Source organism: Symphodus melops (assembly GCF_947650265.1).
Source record: "Symphodus melops genome assembly, chromosome: 4".
NCBI lineage: Eukaryota > Metazoa > Chordata > Actinopteri > Labriformes > Labridae > Symphodus > Symphodus melops.
In genome coordinates this window covers 21759937-21778610 of record NC_136694.1, presented here as the reverse complement: position 1 = coordinate 21778610, position 18674 = coordinate 21759937, and the positions used below count along the sequence as shown (strand labels likewise).

General features: G+C 41.3%; 1 protein-coding gene and 1 long non-coding RNA gene across 3 annotated transcripts in view; one reads left to right on the top strand and one right to left on the bottom strand.

Moving 5' to 3' along the window:
* The window catches only part of atg7 (ATG7 autophagy related 7 homolog), a 52833-nt gene extending 37009 nt beyond the window's left edge, over positions 1–15824 (top strand). For both annotated transcript variants that reach the window (XM_079342118.1, XM_079342117.1), the window contains exon 19: positions 15368–15824. In XM_079342118.1, the coding sequence (XP_079198244.1) occupies positions 15368–15400 (33 nt within the window). In that variant the 3' untranslated portion in view covers positions 15401–15824. The remainder of the gene's footprint in view (positions 1–15367) is intronic.
* Positions 15825–16935: 1111 nt separating this feature from the next.
* Positions 16936–18669, bottom strand: LOC306822503. Its single transcript, XR_013778891.1, has 2 exons — positions 18562–18669; positions 16936–18521 (listed from the first exon to the last, which is right to left on the bottom strand). It is a non-coding gene; the product is annotated as an uncharacterized lncRNA (long non-coding RNA).
* Between the last annotated feature and the right edge of the window lie 5 nt (positions 18670–18674).

Genomic DNA, 18674 nt, shown 5'->3' with positions numbered 1-18674 from the left:
TTCAAAACAAGTTTTTTTTTATCTGTCCATATCACCCCCCCCCCCCCCCCCCCTTTTTTTTTCCAAACTTACACTCAGGGGGGAAATAAGCAATGACTTTGAAATAGATGTTATAACACAATGTGACCAAACCACGCTCCACCCTCAATTTTACGTGCGTCACCAAAGCTAGCACAGTTGCATTGTTTGGACATAATGCCAAAGAAACCACTTGACTTATCAAATGAACAAAAGAAGAAGAAAATTGATGTGTTTTTTTTTTGCTATAATGCTCAACACTTAATGCTGAGTGATTCAGGCCTCACAGATGTAAAGATTCTGTTCTTGTTTTGTAATTTAACCAATCAACATGTGTCAAATGTCAATTTTGACTTTTTATAGACCATTGTTGTATATTTGGAAGAATCATAGTGTGACATTGACTTCATCAAAAGCATTTCCTTCCACAGTTTCTGTGTTGAATACGTATCCAAGAAAACAGATTTTATACTCCTCTGTCTTCTCATTTTAAAGAGCATGTACTCTAACACTCCTGTCTTTTCTTTGAGATTCATCTCAAAATATCAACAATTAAAACAAATGTCTCATTTAAAATACAAATTGTAAAGCTATTATTTTAAAGGTTTTACTGTCCTGAGCTGAGAGTAACATATCACTTTTTTCCAGGAAATCAACAGAGACATATTTTGAGGTGACAGGCGAAAGGGAAACACCTTATGTTGTGTCTTCACAGAGTTCTCACATGTGCACCAGTACTCTTATTCATCATTGGCACTGAGCACATGTGTATTTATCGTATGTGCAGGATGTATGCTAACCATGTATGCCAGACGTCTAATACACAGCTAATTATAAATGTGTGCTCCACTTACATGGATGTATGTCAGCTATGTAGAGAGTCACACCTCCTACACATCCTCTCGGTATATATTTCGGGTTCCTCTGCCTGCACGTCCACGGTACCTCTCGCACACACACACACACACACACACACACACACACACACACACACACACACACACACACACACACACACACACACACACACTCTCTCTCACGCATTAATTACTATACATAGTCTAAACCTCCCCAGTTCCAAACAGGCTAAATTCAGGAGCTTTGTGTCAGTCCGGGGCTTAACTTCTAACCTTGCACGCTAACCTTCCTAACCCTCTCCTGAGTGTTTGAAAGTTTTACTCTATTGCAGACGTGTGTATATGTAGCTGTGCAAAATCCTATGTTGATCTAATTGTGAATGATATGATGATATGATATATATATATATATATATCACAACAATTAAGTCTTAGTAGACCTTATACAAACTTACACTCAAAATACATGTGATCAAATACACACACAGGATCCAATTTCATTAGAAAGTGTTACTAACTTGCAAAATTTCAAAGTAGTGAATTCAAAATTTGTATCCAAGATGTTCAAGTCTCTTTGGAAGTGGTCTGTTTGACTCTGTCAGCACTGCGATGGAGGGGAAAAGTAGTCATTCTATGTCAGAGGAGGTCCTCATTTAGAACTTAAAACAGGTGAGCTTGCAATCACTCCTCCTTACTGTTTCTAAAGTTGAGGTAATGCGACTCCAACAGCGAGCATACTGAAGCTGTTCAGTGTTTTCCATTTTTATTACAGGGAGCCATCTTTAGACAAATTACTGGTCAGTTATGTATTGTGTCGATAACCACAGCACGAATAAAACAACATGAACTAATATCAAACAAAGTCAGTGATGTATCCATGTCATAGTTTGTCACCATGAAAAGCAAACATTCTCCTGGTTTCCTTTCCTTTGTTGGCTCCTTCTTTGATTCCTGACTTTCTAGAAGGTCTTTAGGCTAATCTTAAGTTTAAGGTGAGAAGATCTGAATGTCTTTGGCTTGCGCTTTGCTCCGCTTCATCTTCTATGGTGGGCTTCTTATTATTATCACACTTGTTCACTAGGCTGGAGCTGGTGACGGGGTGTACTGTAGTGTGTGTGTGTGTGTGTGTGTGTGTGTGTGTGTGTGTGTGTGTGTGGGGGGGGGGGGGGCATGGCACGGCACGGCAAGGCACTCAGGACAGCCGTCTCAGGCATTGAGACGTTGAAGGGGCCCATTCAGATTTACGAATCATCAATCACAGAGGAGTTATTTTCACATGTTGTAAATATAGTCATAATAAAGAGAACTTTTCCTTCTCTACATGTGAAAGGTAACTGCAGCCCTGCTCCTATACATGGCCTCTCCTCAGCGGCGCCAAGCAGTCCAGAGAGGAGCCTTCTTCTTCTGGCCTGGCAGCTGGCTGTGTGCAGGGATAGACAGACAGACAGACAGACAGATGACTGAGTTTGAAGTCTAGCCGTCCCTGTTTAGCCCCTACTCCTCTTCGGTAGCTTTTAACAACTATTTCTGTATCTGCACCGGTGTTACATTTCCAGAGCCAGCTTTCACTTCCGAAACTGACCACTGACAACCACAGTTCACACAACAAGCCGCAGACGCTTACCATCTAAAGTATGCAGCCCAGTATGAAAATATGCTCTGTAAGTCCAATAAGATGTTTACATCAAATACATTGTTCATCTGACTCACTGATTTCCAGGACTTAAAATATTAAAATAAACTATTTAGTTTAATATACACTGCTCAAAAAATAAAGGGAACACTAAAATAACACATCCTAGATCTAAACGAGTGAAGTATTCTTATTAAATACTTTGTTCTTTACATAGTTGAATGTGCTGACAACAAAATCATACAAAAATGATGACTGGAAATCAAATGTATTAACCTATGGAGGTCTAGATTTGGAGTAGCACTCAAAATTAAAGTGTAAAAACACACTACAGGCAGATCCAACTTTGATGTAATGTCCTTAAAACCAATCAGAATGAGGCTCAGTTGTGTGTGTGGCCTCCACGTACCTGTATGACCTCCCTACAACGCCTGGTCATGCTCCCGACGAGGTGGCCGATGGTCTCCTGAGGGATCTCCTCCCAGACCTGAACTAAAGCATCCACCCACTCCTGGACAGTCTGTGGTGCATCGTGGCGTTGGTGGATGGAGCGAGACATGATGTCTCAGATGTGCTCAATTGGATTCGGGTCTGGGGAACGGGAGGGCCAGTCCATAGCATCAATGCCTTCATCTTGCAGGAACTTCTGACACACTCCAGCCCCATGAGGTTGAGCATTGTCTTGCATTAGGAGGAACCCAGGGCCAAGCGCACCAGCATATGGTCTCACAGGAGGTCTAAGGATCTCATCTCAGTCAGGCTACCTCTAGCGAGCACATGGAGGGCTGTACGGCCCCCGAAAGAAATGACTCAGTATATTGAAGGAGTTTTAATATATGTACATAAATGTGTCCCCTTTAGAAGCACTTTTGCTTCTTTGAGAAAAGTTGTCACCATTATTTAATATTGAATTGAGCTTTATTTTGAAAAGTATTCCGGTGTTTCCTGATAGTGTATTTGTGGAGCTTACACACATCTATTTTTGTAAATAGATATTATACCATTTAAATGAGTTTGTCTAGCTACTTTACTGTGATGAATGTACAAACACAAAGCTTTGTTGAAGTGTTTTCTTGACGCACGTCTGAAAGCAGGACGGTTTGCTTCGCTGGTTGCTGCTTGCACTTTATCTGTAATACAGAAAAAAGGCTCCAGCTGCTTCAAAGACGCAGATAAGAGCTGGACCACTCTGCGTGGTGTGTATGCGTCCATGCCTACATGTGCATGTGCGAATCCTGGCCTGCATGTCTGCTCACAGGTAATCTGCCCTGGAGCTCTGGCCTGAAAAGAAAAAGCCCACAAACATGCATGCACATTATGTGTCCTCAGTGCCAACTCTTATCTTCTCTCCTGAAGATGTCCTGTCCAGCACATGGAGGACGCTGATAACATCAAGCCTCTGGCTGAGATATTTACCCACACGTGCACAGCCACATACACACAAACAGATGTAATGACACACACGGACAGAAGTCTACATGTATGTTTCTGTTCATCTTTGTATACTGTGCATGTGCATGTTGTTTGTCTTTGTCTCTATGAATGACTCACACGTTTGATCTGACGCACACACACACTGTCATCAAACCTAATTTAACAACATGGTCTTACTCCCTATGCTTCAAAATATGACGATAGTGATGATCTAACAACTCTTTCAGCAGTTTGCAATGTGCACGACGATTTAGCAATCATAATTATGCTCTGCGTGTTTAAAGGTTTCTTGTTGATATTTGAAGGTGTAACCATTTAAAAAAACGGTCTTATCTAACTTGCATTGCTGTACTATCTAACTGTTTACGAAGTGAAAAATAACACGTTTGTTCATTTAAATACAAATCAACTTGATCAAAGTTTTGTTTTCGACTGAGCCCTGGATGTTTGGCTGGATGAGACTTTTCGAACGCGGTGATTTTTAGTAAAAGTGTGTGTGAGCGTATGCACGCATGCACTATAGCTTTCATGCGTTCATGTGCCAGGGGCATTATGTGATTGCTCCTCTGACCACATGTCAGTTGGCTTTGACTCACAGCTCTAATTAAACCTAGGGCAGGTCTGAACTGGCAACACACACACACACACGCACGCACACACACACACACGCACACACACACACACACACGCAGACCACAGCCTCTGAAGTCGATCTGTTGTTGCCACTTTGTGAGTTGTACACTCACACGGTTTATTAGATAGAGATCAAACTGACATGTCTCCTCAGAGTCATCAGCAGCTGAACCTAATGGATGATTTAATCTGTTGAATATATTTTATTATTTACAGCAGCTGTTATTTGATTTTTTATTTTTTTTTAAATGGTCATAACTAAATATTTCCCAAATGTTTCACAAAGTCCTACTTATGGTTGCTTGGAAATTATTCAGCCCTCCAATGACATTTCATCAGTTTTGTTTGAACAAGTGTGAAGTTATGAAACACTCAGATGTGAGTCAGAAGAAGTGTTGATAACCATCTCTAGTAGACAGGAAATGTGTCGGCGGGAAACGGGGAGGGGGAGATACAGAGGGGGAGGGAAGAGGGAGTTGAGGACTGACAGATTTTTTTTTTTTTTTAAAAAGAGCGAGATAAAAGCCAAAGAGAGGCAGATGTAGCAAGAGAATATTCTAGTTGTTTGACACACACAAAAAAAATCACAACAGTGTCATTTAGAGCACGTGATTGATTGAGCAGAGAATAAGTGAAGAGTGAAGAAAAGAGAGTCTGAGAGGGGACAGCGGTCCTGAGAAAATGGGAGTCAAAAAGTGAAAGGTTTCAGGAGGAGGTTAATGACACGTCGGGAGAGTTGTCCTGAAAAAGAGGACGAACAGTCACTCAGTGTCTCAGGAGAAACAACAGGACCCAGCTGTTGCTCCGCAGGCCGCCACACCCAGCCGAGAGAAAGAGACTCCATTTGTTTTTGTAGCTGGCCTTTACAACTCTGGGAGGAAAGAGGGGAAAGGGGAGGTGGTGGCCGTAGCAGAGTCTTGACCGACTTACAGTAAAGATAAACAGGGAAGAGGACTGAGCGTGTACTCTTTCAGAGGAAATGGGAAGAGCAGGAAAAGGTGGATGTTGCGTCACTTCCTAGTTTTTTCATTTCGTATTATGGGCTTCGCTGCAAAGGTTTTGCTATCTTGGCCGGCTGGTGTTGTGATTACCAAGCTTTGTTTGATTACCCCCAAGACTGAAGAGTTTATGAAAACACAGCCAGGGGGACGTGACCTCAGCTGGGACCTGCATGCTAACTCCTTTCCCACCAAAGCTCCCCGAAACGGGTTTCTCCTCTCTTTACCGATGTCAGACCACTTTCACCCAGCCCTCATTTTCCCTCTGCTGTCCATGTTCTCTGCCAATCCTCAACCTTTTAACCTCTCAGGCTCCATCTCCCCTCTCATGTGTCAATCACACTTTGCCTTATCTCACAAACTTACCTGCCCGTGAAATCAACACAAAGGTGAAGTTAAAAGCTACCGACTATCGACGCTCCTTAAGTTGCTCGGCGCGCTGTAAACCCCTGTGAAACAAAGCGGAAACAATTGCCCTATTAGTCCTTGATCATAAACCGCTGACTACGCGGCAACGCCTGGACAGTTGTCCATCTCTTCCAGAGATGTGTTCAGATATTGGTCACAGTGTGAATAGCTTCCTAGCCTCTAAATCCTCAAACCTCCCCAATCCCCCCCCACAGCATAACCAACACCTGAGATTTGACTTTGTGACGATCCCATGTACAGCAAGGATGGCCATAGTGGGGGAAAAAAAAAAAAAACTTGAAACGGCTGAAGCAGAAACCAGACGTACAGTAGAGAGCCTTCGCCTGGCCTTATTAAATTGTCAGCTCATATTGTGTGTAGCATGTAGCATAAGAAAACAGTCCAAGATAATAAAATAACCTGTTTGTTGTGCTAACGCTAACTACCCTCTGTGGTGGACCAGAAACGGCTTTGTGATGGATATCTAGTCACTGTGTGAGTGAGTGGCCTATGGACTGACCATGACGTTACATCATCCAGTGAAAGAACGGATCTTAACATTCAGTTTGATTCCCTTTTAGCAGGTGTTTGTGATGTGGATCTGACACTTTCTACGCTCATTATGAAGTCCTGGTCGATGATTTGTATTCCACACTCTAAATGGAGGTGTATGGGTCAGTATTATACCAAAGAGAACAGGACATGAGAGTGCATGTGAGGTTAGTAGTGAGTGCCCCTCCTCTTCCTGTGTCCACCCCTCTCCTCTTCCTGTCTAAAACCTCAGTTAAAAGAACGTGTGTCCAAACACACACACACACACGTCCGGCCTCCTCACCATGCCCCCCCCCCCCCCCCCCCCGAGACCCTTAAGCCTTAAAACAATGAGACAGAACACACAGGGTCAGAAACAATGATCGTTTTAAACACAGTGGAAAAACTAAACCACCTCCATCCATACATGCTGTTTGACAAGAGGACCAACGCAATGTGGAAAAAAGTTAGCTGGTTCTGTCTCTAACGAGAGCTCGTGTTGTATCCCGTGGCTTTGTCAGGGAGAGGTTGGACTCATCGAGGCCGCAAATAGTAAGTCGAGTTGAAAATTCCTCGGACAAAAACGTTTCAGGCAATGAAGAGGATGCCGCAGGATGTTCTCCGGAGAATTCACCTCGAGCCGATGGGGAGAGGGGAGTAGTGTTTATATACTGTCCGAATGTGACCGTTACCATCTCTGCTCACGTAAATAAACGGCTGCATTGCGTTTTCTGTTGGTCAGTGTGTCCCTCTCTGCTCTCTTGTTGACCAAAACACAGAGTACCATAGAGATACTGTAAAGGCAACTATTCTCATAAAAGCATCTTGGACTCTGTTTCGTCATCTTCTACTTCGGTGTCTACCCCCCCACGTCTGACAGGAATAGTCTCCTGCTGTGAGTAATGTGTGAACAGCCATGTCAGGAGGAATGTCCCGAGCAGACCTCCTGATGAATGAACTCCATAGTTTTAGCAGTGTGTTTGTGGAAACGGCTAGTGGACGTGTTTTTGCGGCGTTGTTCCAGATTCCCCCGTGTCTGACTGTCAGGTCTGTGCACGTTGGTAGAAATCATGGTTTTGTAAAAGAAAAGAAGTCCAGACTTTGCAGGTTAAAACGATTTTCTCATTTTCTGGTGGCACCCTCCTCGTCACAACATGACGCACCGACGACTGTGAATCTGAATCCCACAGTTTCAACATCTTGCACCCGCTGACGCATCTGGAACCACTTTGTCAAGCGACTGATTTTACTGCCAAGCAATATTAGCCAAAGCTCTGCTTATTGTGTGGAACTGTATATAGTGCCTGGAGGCATTACTTTATTAAAGTGTTGGCATTAGGAGCTTTAGAGTTCTTCAGTAGTGGTATAGTTTTTTTTTTTTTTTTACTGTGATAGCTTTGGTTAGCCTGAAGTGATAATCAGGAGAAAATGAAGGACTTCAAAAGCAGCATAGCAAAAAGAGAACTGTCTGTTTTTTTTTGTTTTTTTTTTAACCCACTCGGCGCTTCGATTCACATGCCGTTCGTTTACACACAGAACACGATGATTGCGGAGGCTTCCTTACAAGGTGATGACACGCTAATCAGGGTCGTTGCTAATGCTTTTTCAAACACAAACTCAAACAGCCTTCGGGAGAAATTTCGGGCTCTGTTTTTTTTTTTTTTTTTTTTTTTTTCCGCCCCCGAGGAAACATGCAGAGTATAGGAGCTGTGGATCCATGTGTGGGACTCTCAGTCAGTGGGTGACTCGCTTCACTTCCTGCCCTCCTTGAACAGTATGGTGTCTGATGAGTGTGTGTGCCTGTTACTATGTGAATATGGTCTAGAAGAGTCCTTTTGTATAATCTGGCTGTGTGACTGTGGGATTGTTTGGTATTTGTTGAGTTTAAGGCATGTTGTTTACTACTTTGACTGTTGCGCCCGAGAACCACGTTCAGGACTTGGCTCCCATAGAACAGAGGGTCAACTTGCTTTTACACATTGTTTTTATGAACTGTAAATGAGTGAGGGCTGAAGGCTTATTTATTGCAGTAACTTGTCAAGAAAGACGAGTGATAACTAACAGAATAAATCTGAATAAATGAATGAGGGGAATTCCCTCGAACTGTTTACAACGCACTTTGAAGCGTTCCTACGTCTCAGACATGAAGACTTGGGTGTCAGCCTCTTTTCTTTTCCCAGGCTTTGCCATGGCTCTGACCTTTTCACTTTTTAAACCGCGTCTTTCCTGCTGAATTCCACCACGCAGCAGATTCCCGCCACATTGTGCAGACATTTTTGAGAGGAATCCAGGAAATGTAGTGGGGAATGCAGCGACGCTCCAAGCAGCAGTTGGGAGTTCACTGGGCTGCATGAGGTCATTTGTTTCTGCTTAAAGCCGCCATACATGTGCATTCATCAGTGTGGTAAGAGTTATGTTAAAGTGTTACTCGAATGGAAGACGCAGACGTTTGACAGAATGTGGTCATCCATCTTTGACATGTTATATTTGATTCTAAAAACGGTTCAGCAATAGATTTAATACTATGCAAACATGACTGTTAGCATTTTAGCTTTAAGGTTCACAGAAGCAAACAACACACAAGAAGTCTTAACACTGAAAATGGAACATTTTAGCATAATGAAATCTCCATTGCACTCTTTGTGACATTAACAGTGCACGCTGTAGAAAGGCAGTACCTCTTTAAATCACCTACAATTAAAGAACTGACAAATCTTCTTTTTAATCGTCAAATAAATGAAAAATGGAGGTACTGTTATATTCTTGTTCAGATTTCATTGACCGCTTTAGAAGTTGTTGTTTTTTTCCTTTTATGACCCTAATAAAAGGGTTCCAGATAAAAGTAGTTCCCCCGAGCCTCCCCTCAGGTGATTGCAGACCTTATCACATCTTTTGTACTTCAAAGTGTGCCTGTTTCACAGGCCGCTACTCCTCCATCACCGGAAAACTGAATCCTCAGAAAGGCTACACCACAAGTGCATTATTTATTGAGCTGAACCCACGCGCTGCGTGTGTGCTGCTCATCAGCGAGTGTGTCTTTCGCTTGTGCACAAATCGGATGAGTCAACCCGTCATCCATGTTTTTAAACGTCTGTTAGCATCATAAGGTCACCACACACACATGAACACACCAGTTATTCCCTCTTTTGTGGAGGATGATTTCCTAGTTTGTTTTTTTAGGTATGGAGAAATCCAGTTTCCCCCCTAAAATTGTAATTGACAGACAAACATGAGATTTAAAGGTATTTAGGGATTTGGCGAAGACACTTTGAAAAACTAGCTCATTCAGTGTGACTTCAGAACCAGCTCATCTTCTGTGTTAGTCTTCATCCCCCTTTAGGATGTAAACTCTGGCCTCAGGGGGGGCACTGAAGCACCCCCCCCCCAACATAAATCATCAAAGACATCCTCCTGGCCAGCACATGTTAAACCAGAGGAAACCAGACTTTCCATTGCTTGTCATTTGTCACTCCTTTGAGATATATGAACAAATGAACCAGCGCTGATGTTCCTGCAGACGGACACTTTCATCAGCTTTACTACTTAGTTTGTAAAAAAAAAAAAAAAAGAAGAAGAATCTCGAGGAAAAATTGTTGTGCCATTTTCATTGATTAGTCACAGTCACGCTGTGGTGTTTTTTTTTTCAAAACTGTATCAAGACCTTGTCAAATCACAGTGACTTTCTGAGCGAATGCAATTTCAATTTGCCCATAAATCGAGTTTGATGAAGCTTTAAAGGCATTTTTACAGAAACGCCACAGGCTCTGTAATTCTGTACCACTTCCAAGGAGGCACTAGTCTCAACTGAATATCACTGTTTTTCTTTTAAGGCCGCAGTAGTTCAGGGTTAAACACCCAGAAACGCAGTGCAGGTTGTTTACTTGTATAAAGTCAGGGTTTAAAACAAAGAAAATGAAAAATAATTTAAAAACACATTTAAGCTCGATTTCTAATGTTTTTGTTTTTCCACTTGAAGGTTCACTCCCTCATTATGTTCTCTCGTCTTGTTCTTAACAGCTAAAGAGAGCGTGTCTCTTTAAAACTGTTCACCTTACCCGTACCCTAAATTGGCAGTGAAGCCTCTTTAGAGCGTCATGTCAGCGTCAAGATCAATATTTGAAAGCAGCAGTCATTTGATTACTGGATCATGAGGCAGGAAAGCCATTTATTACCGTATATATGTTCGTCCCACAAAAGACGCAACAACAAAACAAGAAGTCCCTCCGCCATTCGGCCTGTAAAAAAAATAAAATAAAACACGTCTTTCTATTATTGTCTATTTTGAATACTGCTTGGAAGCAAATCTCCAAATGTCACCCAAGTATCGAGAGTTTTCTCCCTTATATGTCTTATTATGTCTGAAGAAGACCATAAAAAAAAACATTTATGTCCACACACACCAAAGTCTTCATTTTAATAAACAGATGTACCCAGAAAGTCACTCTTTGTATCGACACAGTCTTGTCATCTGAACTTCTTGAGCTTGGAAAAAGCTCTTCAACATCACTGGCATGAAACAAATATTCAGCTCTGACTTTCCCTCCTCGGTGAGCGGCACTCCGTCACTGCAGCATCCAGCGGCCATAAACCACGTCCCTCTGTGTGGTCCTCTAATTGCACATCAGACGGAGCCAGTCTGCATGATGAAAGCTTGACTTTGCGCTTTGTGCTTTGGTGTCAGTTCTAATATGTAAAGCAGATGTGTGTTTTAATATCAAAGCCAATCAGCGGTTGTGTAGAGCTGCTAGTTAAATGGCTTTAAAGGTTGCACTCCCACTGGGGGCCACACACACAAAGGATGTGTTTTCTGTTTTTGATTCCAAAGGCCTAAAGACAACGAAGATCACGAGTGTAAGAGCGCTCAAAAGTTGCTTTTTGACAATTTGTAATGGACGACTGCAATTACACGGCAGGTCTTGTGTAACTTTTCCAGCGGCGGCGTTTTAACCAGGGTCATTCCATTGTTAAAAATGGCTGAAGAGCCTCCTGCTGGTTCCTGTCTTGTATTTGTCGGTGGAACAATAATCAGCAGCAGCAGAGAGTTGGCTGTGACTGCACCAGCTTTGCTTCCAGCTGAAAGCTCCTCTATCTGATCAGATCCCGGCCTTGTTTCAACTACTCGCCTGGATTAAAGTTGTCATATATCAGCCGGAGCCCAACTGATTACAGACACAAACACATTCACACAATGATTACATGCAGCTTACTGTAGGACTTTCGAAAACATCCAGAAATCCTTTTTTTTTTTTTTTTTTGAACCCTGCAGTGACTCGAGGTCCTGAAGCGATAAGGCTGCTTCAAAGTGAGAGATAGGTCGTCAGTTGTGTTTCTGCCAATCCCTTTGAGGTGCTGTCATGGTGTGTGTGTGTGTGTGCGTGTGTGTGATTGTGTGTTCGTGCGGGGTTCACAAGTCAGCCTCTTCACACACATTTGGATTCAAGCGAGAAGCTGCAACTATCAAAAACTCGGTGTTGGACATTTTTAATGATTGGTCACAGGTAGCTTAAGTGCAGTTTTCATATTGACAGTTATCTTAGCTCCGCCCCCTTAGTTACTCTTGCTTTAATTCTAATGTTCATTGTATTATCTTTAAAGAAGTCGGTAAGCTCAAGCTCAGCGTGGATTTGAGGTATTTGAAGTCTACAGTGATGCTGTACGACGTTTGAAGACAATCAGCTCCTGACTTTAGACAGAAGACGACAAAAGAGAGCTTCTTATGATTAGCCAACCGACGTCCAGTTATTGGATGACATGACGACTCTTACCAGAGGATTTTATCGGCTTGCTTATCCAGCTTTTTTTTAAATCCATGAGTTGAAGGCTTTTTACAGCTGCTTTATTTGGACTACGTTTCTTTGTGTTTTATTTTTTTCAAACACTACCTAAGGAACTGAAGAATCACGCGTTTTCTAACAACTGTGTTTGCTTGAATGTAAATGTCCCCAACTCCAATAAAAAAAAAGAAGTCACACCAGCTCGCTCTGAGATCGAACAAACCTGTCAATCATTTCAAAAACTCATCACCCCTCGTAATTACTTCTGTATCAGGTAGCAAGCTTATTAGCCAGACGTGCTAATGTTTAAGGCACACCCTCTACCATTCCTGACTCTTGTTTGGAGTTTTTGAGTTACATGTTCAGATTCACAGCCTCGTTTCAGTCACTGTTCATGGAAGGCTTTTTAGCAAAGGCAGGTGCTCAAAAAATATGAAACATCAAAAGCAGCTAATTTTATAAAAAAAACGGTAAGTTGTTATGTTTGCTTTGCCCGAGACACATTTATTTTTGAATTGTTTTGAATTGTTTGCTTTGAATGGAAAAAAAATTACAGATATGAATAATCTCCCTGCTTGGACCGAACTCAAGAAAAAGTCTGTTTTGATCTGAGCTTTGCAGAAATCAGCTTACATATTGCAGCAACGGAGGTAAAAGGTTGAAGAACATCCGAAGTACTCAGTCGTGCTTAAAATGGTGTGGTAAAGTTGTTGGCTTCAGTTTGTCAGAGCTTTTTTATGTTACATAAGCCCCCTTCCCACTCTTTCACTTTGCACAAAAGATTTGTGGAAACACACACAGACAGACACACACGCCATCAGTGTGGCATGGCAGCCATCCAGAGAGGGGCTCCAGTGTCGCTAGGTTTCAAAGAGCTCTTTGCTTATTGTCCTTTTGATGCTCGCTCCCCAGCAGCAGTGGAGCAGAAATGCAGAACGTCCGGCTTTGATATGAATTTGTCTCTCATTCTCCACACCACTGAGCAAGTCTTTAAACATACCCCCCCCCCCCAAAAAAAAACAAAAAAAAAAAAGCCTCCTGAGGCTCCAATAAGACAATCAAATGGACCTAAACCCAAAATGTGACTCCTGTACGAAGTCTACTGTTTCACAGGAGACAGCATGCTTCCACTCTGTCACTAGCCTAAATACTAACACAAATGGGTTTCGGCAACATGATCACTTGTCCCTCCCTGGTGATCACAGACACACATTCCCCTTTCCCCTGTGAAACTTTATCAAAGCTCGAACAAAAAGCTGAGCCCACAAAGAGACTTACAATAGAAAACGCTTCTCTTGAGACAACTTCAGAAAAAAAAAAAGACCTCTCAGGTATTAGTGCAGTTTTAAACATGATAGTCTTGTACCACCATGTTCTTTTCTTTTTCTTTTTTTTTGGGGGGGGGGGGGGGGGATTCAGGTATGACAGTGGTTGGAGTGTGAAACGGGTCAGAGGAAGTGTGTGGAAAAACATGTTGAAGGTGACCCGAAGTTGGGACTCGAACCAGTGCGCCACACGCTTCAGCCTCCGTAAATAGTGCAAACTAACCACTAGGCCACTAGCACCTTGTTTTTACCATTGTTAAAGCTGGATAGATAATGGTTGCAGTGCTCTGGAATCATTTAGCATCTATAAAAAAAAACAAAAAAAACAGGCCTTAATGTGTTAGAAAATCATCTACGACAGAAGTCTGCTGTGGTGTCCCCCAAGGCTTGTTGCTGGGTCTTTTTTTTTTTTTTTTTTTGCCAGAAATGTTCTCTGTTGGTGCGCATGCTTCAGTTTCATTCAGTTTCCCCGGCTGCCAGTGGTTTGGAATTCATAGTTCAGCTCTTTGAGTTGTGCCATTTCAAAGGAATGCAGCATTTATGTGTGAAAACCGTGTGTGTGTGTGTGTGTGTGTGTGTGTGTGTGTGTGTGTGTGTGTGTGTGTGTGTGTGTGTGTGTGTGTGTGTGTGTGTGTGTGTGTGTGTGTGTGTGTGTGTGTGTGTGTGTGTGTGTGTGTGTGTGTGTGTGTGTGTGTGTGTGTGTGTGTGTGTGTGTGTGTGTGTGTGTGTGTGTGTGTGTGTGTGTGTGCGCGCACAGTCAGAGCCATGTGTGTGTAACATTCCAGTCAGTGTTAGAGGTATGTGAATTACGTCTTACACAGAGAGAATGTGAAGAATCTGCTGCCATGAGAAGGACGCTCTTGTTTACTGACACAGTAGTGAAAAGGAGGTTTGTGTGTGTGTGTGTGTGTGTGTGTGTGTGAGCCACATGCGGCTGTCACTTCCTGGAAAGAAACCTTTAAAGCCATGGTTCAGTCGTTATTTCATACATTGTCTCCACGTGTCCTGACCTACAACAAGTAGCTTCATTAGAGGGGAATGTTGTTGTCACCTTAACACATCTCATCTTTCTCTTTTACAAATTCAATTAAACACACATAGTACTCAAACTGTATTAAATATGAAAAACCTTGCACCTCCAAAAGCTTACGTGTGTACCTGCATCAAGGTGGTTAAATGGCTTTAAAACAGCTTAAATAGTTTCATCTTGATAAGACAACATTTAAAGCCAACCTCTAATTTAGATTTTTGTGTTCGACGAGTTTAGGTTCTCAGAAAAGACTCTTTATTTATTTTGTGTTGCATAAGAAGAGACATGTTGACATGCATAAACGCATACATAAAGGGTATACACATACATTATATGTACACATAAAGCACGGTAATCATTGCTACCATCACTTCCGTGCGTTGACATGTTTGAAGTTGGCGGTGTTAAGCTAACAGGTTTTTCAAAAAAGTCCAATTTAGCTTTGAATCATAAAGAAGAAAAGCCTTAATGATAAACTCAGTATATTTAAGTTCCAAACAGTGAATGTAAGAATCCTTTTGTTTTGAGTATAAGACATCTTCACAGGGCGCCCTAAAGGTCAACCTGCACGCTACTGTATTTGCTTAGTGACCTCCACTGAAGACTGTAAAAATTGACTAAAAGTCTAACAAAAATGTTTTTCAATGAATTGCTTCTGTGTTGATTGTTTGGGGGTATATTTTGTAATGAATATCTTTTTGTTGTTGTTGTGTTTTTTTTCTTTAGATTTGGGATATGAGCGATGATGAGAGCATCTAAAGGACTACAGGAACGACCCTTCACATCCAAAGGACCCAGCACTCCTACTCAGATGTCCGTCTCTTGAACGATTTCATATTTACAGTGTGGACTGATAATGGGACGAAGGCCTGGACTACATCAGTAGACTCATTGATCAAATTCAAGTTATCAAAACCACATTTCAGAAAGCTTCTTATGAATACAAGCAGAAAGCTTTAATATGACTATTAGTATTTCTCAACTTAAATGAACCTAAGCTTTACAACAGGTCTTCAGAATGAAGCACTATGTTACAAATATTAATTCCTTTAATGTTTCGTTGCCGCATTTTAAGTATTTTTTTCTTACAGAAAACGTACACATTCATATCCTCTGTTAAACTGATGTCAGTCCCACTTACTCAACATTTGGAGTTTTGGATTAAACTTAACTCAGCACTTGATTTTGTATGAAAAGCTTCTTTTTTTAAGTGTCACTGAATGTTCACAGGTTTGATCCTTCCTTTAGTCTCTCAATCAAACTTTAAGGTTCTGCTGAAATGTCCTTAGACAAGACATAGATGGACTACATGTGCACGGTCATTAAGTTTGGAAAAGTGCTTCAGAATAATAACATAAAAACAACACACATCATGTGAGTCAGCAGATCTACAGTAGCCATCTCCCTGTGTGTTTGGAGACTGATACATGCAGTACAGTTAATACTAAAACCAGCTTTGTTTCTATGAAAGGTTGGAAAGCAGCACACAGATGTTGTGCTGAACGGGGGCTTTTGATATGGAAACAAGTTACTGTAATAAGCTGGAAAGTACAACGGCACACATTAATCATAGAGAGCCAATGGAGAAAGTGAAGGTTTGATGGTCTGATGCATGCTTGTGTTTGTCTTTACAGTTTACATTGCTTTTCTGCCTTTTACTATGTGTCCAATCTGCTAACATACAATATATAAATGTCAGTGTTTCAAAATTCACATGAATAATTCTGAAAAAAGAAGTCAAAGGTGCCCTGTGCAGTTTGTGTCCACTGGTAGCCAATATTTTTTATGAATGAATTACAATTTGAAAACAACAAAAATTCAGCCCTGCCGTGTTTTTTTTTTTTTTTTTGAAGAAAGGAAGAACACTAGACATGTCTGTTTGACTTCAGCGTGAGGTGAGAAACTAAATGTAAACGCCCCACTCCGCAGGGCAACTTCTAAACCCAGACTTCCAAGAGAAGTCATGACGAAATAAAGCACAGAATTTAGATTTATTTTTTCCTCCCTCAGATTTCATTAAAAAAAATTCAGATTAAACTCAATTTTTACTTGGTTTTAAAAATTGTGGATACAGCACCTGTTACACTTTTCCTCTAATGTAAGTGTTTCACCAAAAACTGGAATAAAATGTTTCCTTAATATTTGCTCGTCTTTTATTGCTTTGAAATAAAATGTTTTTATCTTTATCACGTTTATATCAACATTCTTAGACACTTATTTCTAAACGCATCTTGCTGAACACTCATTTCTAAAAAAATCGTCTTTCACACAAAATCAGATCCGCACAGTCAACGTAGTTTAAAAGCATTTTATTGTTCATCAAGGCTACTTAACGTACAAAAAAGGTGGCCTGCCAAAACCTTTTCAGTAGGAGACACAGAGCCACGAATAGTTTTCTTGATACATTTTTTGTTTTACAGTTCATGAGTATTACTACCACTAAGTACAAGCTACTTCCACTTCAAAAAGGACCTGGGAGTTGTAGTGCAGTTTGACTACAGACCAACTCTTTTTTGATTCATCTGCACAGTTTCACTCGATGGAGGCAATATGGCTTCCACAGATGGGAACAGGAACGTCAGATTCATATGAGCGAAAACCCCCAAACAGTTTTCAATAGATCGTCTCCGCTTCACTGACTGGTGAAGAAGATGAACTTAAAAACTTTTACAGATGCTCATCAATCCAATTTTAATGTTTTAATTTTTAACTTGAACACTGACAAATGTGCCAAACGTCTGATAGTTTTACTTGATGCACAGTTCCCATTTGTAGACCTCGAGCCCCAATAATTGATATAGTTTACATGCAGAGGTGGATAAATGACCTGCCTACCAGCCCAAATCTACTGTTGTGTTTTGTTTGATTTTTTTGAACAGTTCAATGGAAACTCTTAAGACATGGATGGCAAGAGTCACCGGGCTAATATCGAACTCATTATCTTCAATCAATGAAAGAAGTACACATTTCTCAAGAACAGCCATCTCCTCCGTTTGCTTACAAGTCAAACGTTTGATCACATGCTGCAGAACATCAGGGATGAATGGAAGTAGCGTTGGTCAGCGACACACTGGTGGCTTGTTGTGGATTCATACATTTACTGTGTTCCTGCACTTGAACCTTTACTCTAACACGACAAACTCTTTCAACAAAAAAGATCAACTTTTTTTCACAAAAAGAAAAAAAAAATGCAAATGATTACAATATAAGGACAGGGAAAACCAACAATTAAATAGCTACATATCATTAACAAATTAATTGTTCCTCAAAAAATACCTACGATTTTTTTCTCTGTACATTCGTTACGCACAGCGTAATGATGGTCTTTATAGTTACCTATTATAAAAAAGTATTTTTTTTATTAAGTGATTTCCTACAGTGTGTAGGGAGTGTGTGCCAAAGCAGAAAGACAGCCTCCTACCTACAGGGTGGTAGTGAAATGATAATGAGAAAGAACATGAGAAAAACTCAATCCTCTGGACTCTGGACACTGAACCCCCCCCCCCCCCACCTCCATGTTTTCAACTTTCCAAAACCTGGAGAAAAAAAACCAAAGTGGCAGCTGAGCATCTCTTGGCTCACATGTTGTGCTTACAGAAGCTCAGCTCCTGAAGCTGCGCTGCCCCCCAAACCTGCCAGCTTAAAAAAAAAAATCATTATCCATCCAGACCAATCTGAACCTGTAATTATCAGATTCAAATAGTGTATCAGAAGATTCTAGAACTTAACTGATATTTCTGGTTCAGTCACATCTCTTCTGATAATAGAGGATGGAATGTGTGGACATTCTAGAACATGCTTCCATTAAGAGAACTTTGTAGCAGATGACCTGAGCCTGCTTTCTTACCATTCTCCCTGTCCACCGTTAAAAGCCCCTTCTCTCTGAATTCCACACTCTGAATGTCCTCAGATGTTTCAACGGCACTGATTTCTGTCTACACTTCTCAATGACAAGAAAGAAGCAGAAGTGGACTTCTTAAATTTCCTATTCAGGCATAAAGATCTCAGTGAACTCTTGGGCTGTAGTCCCCTG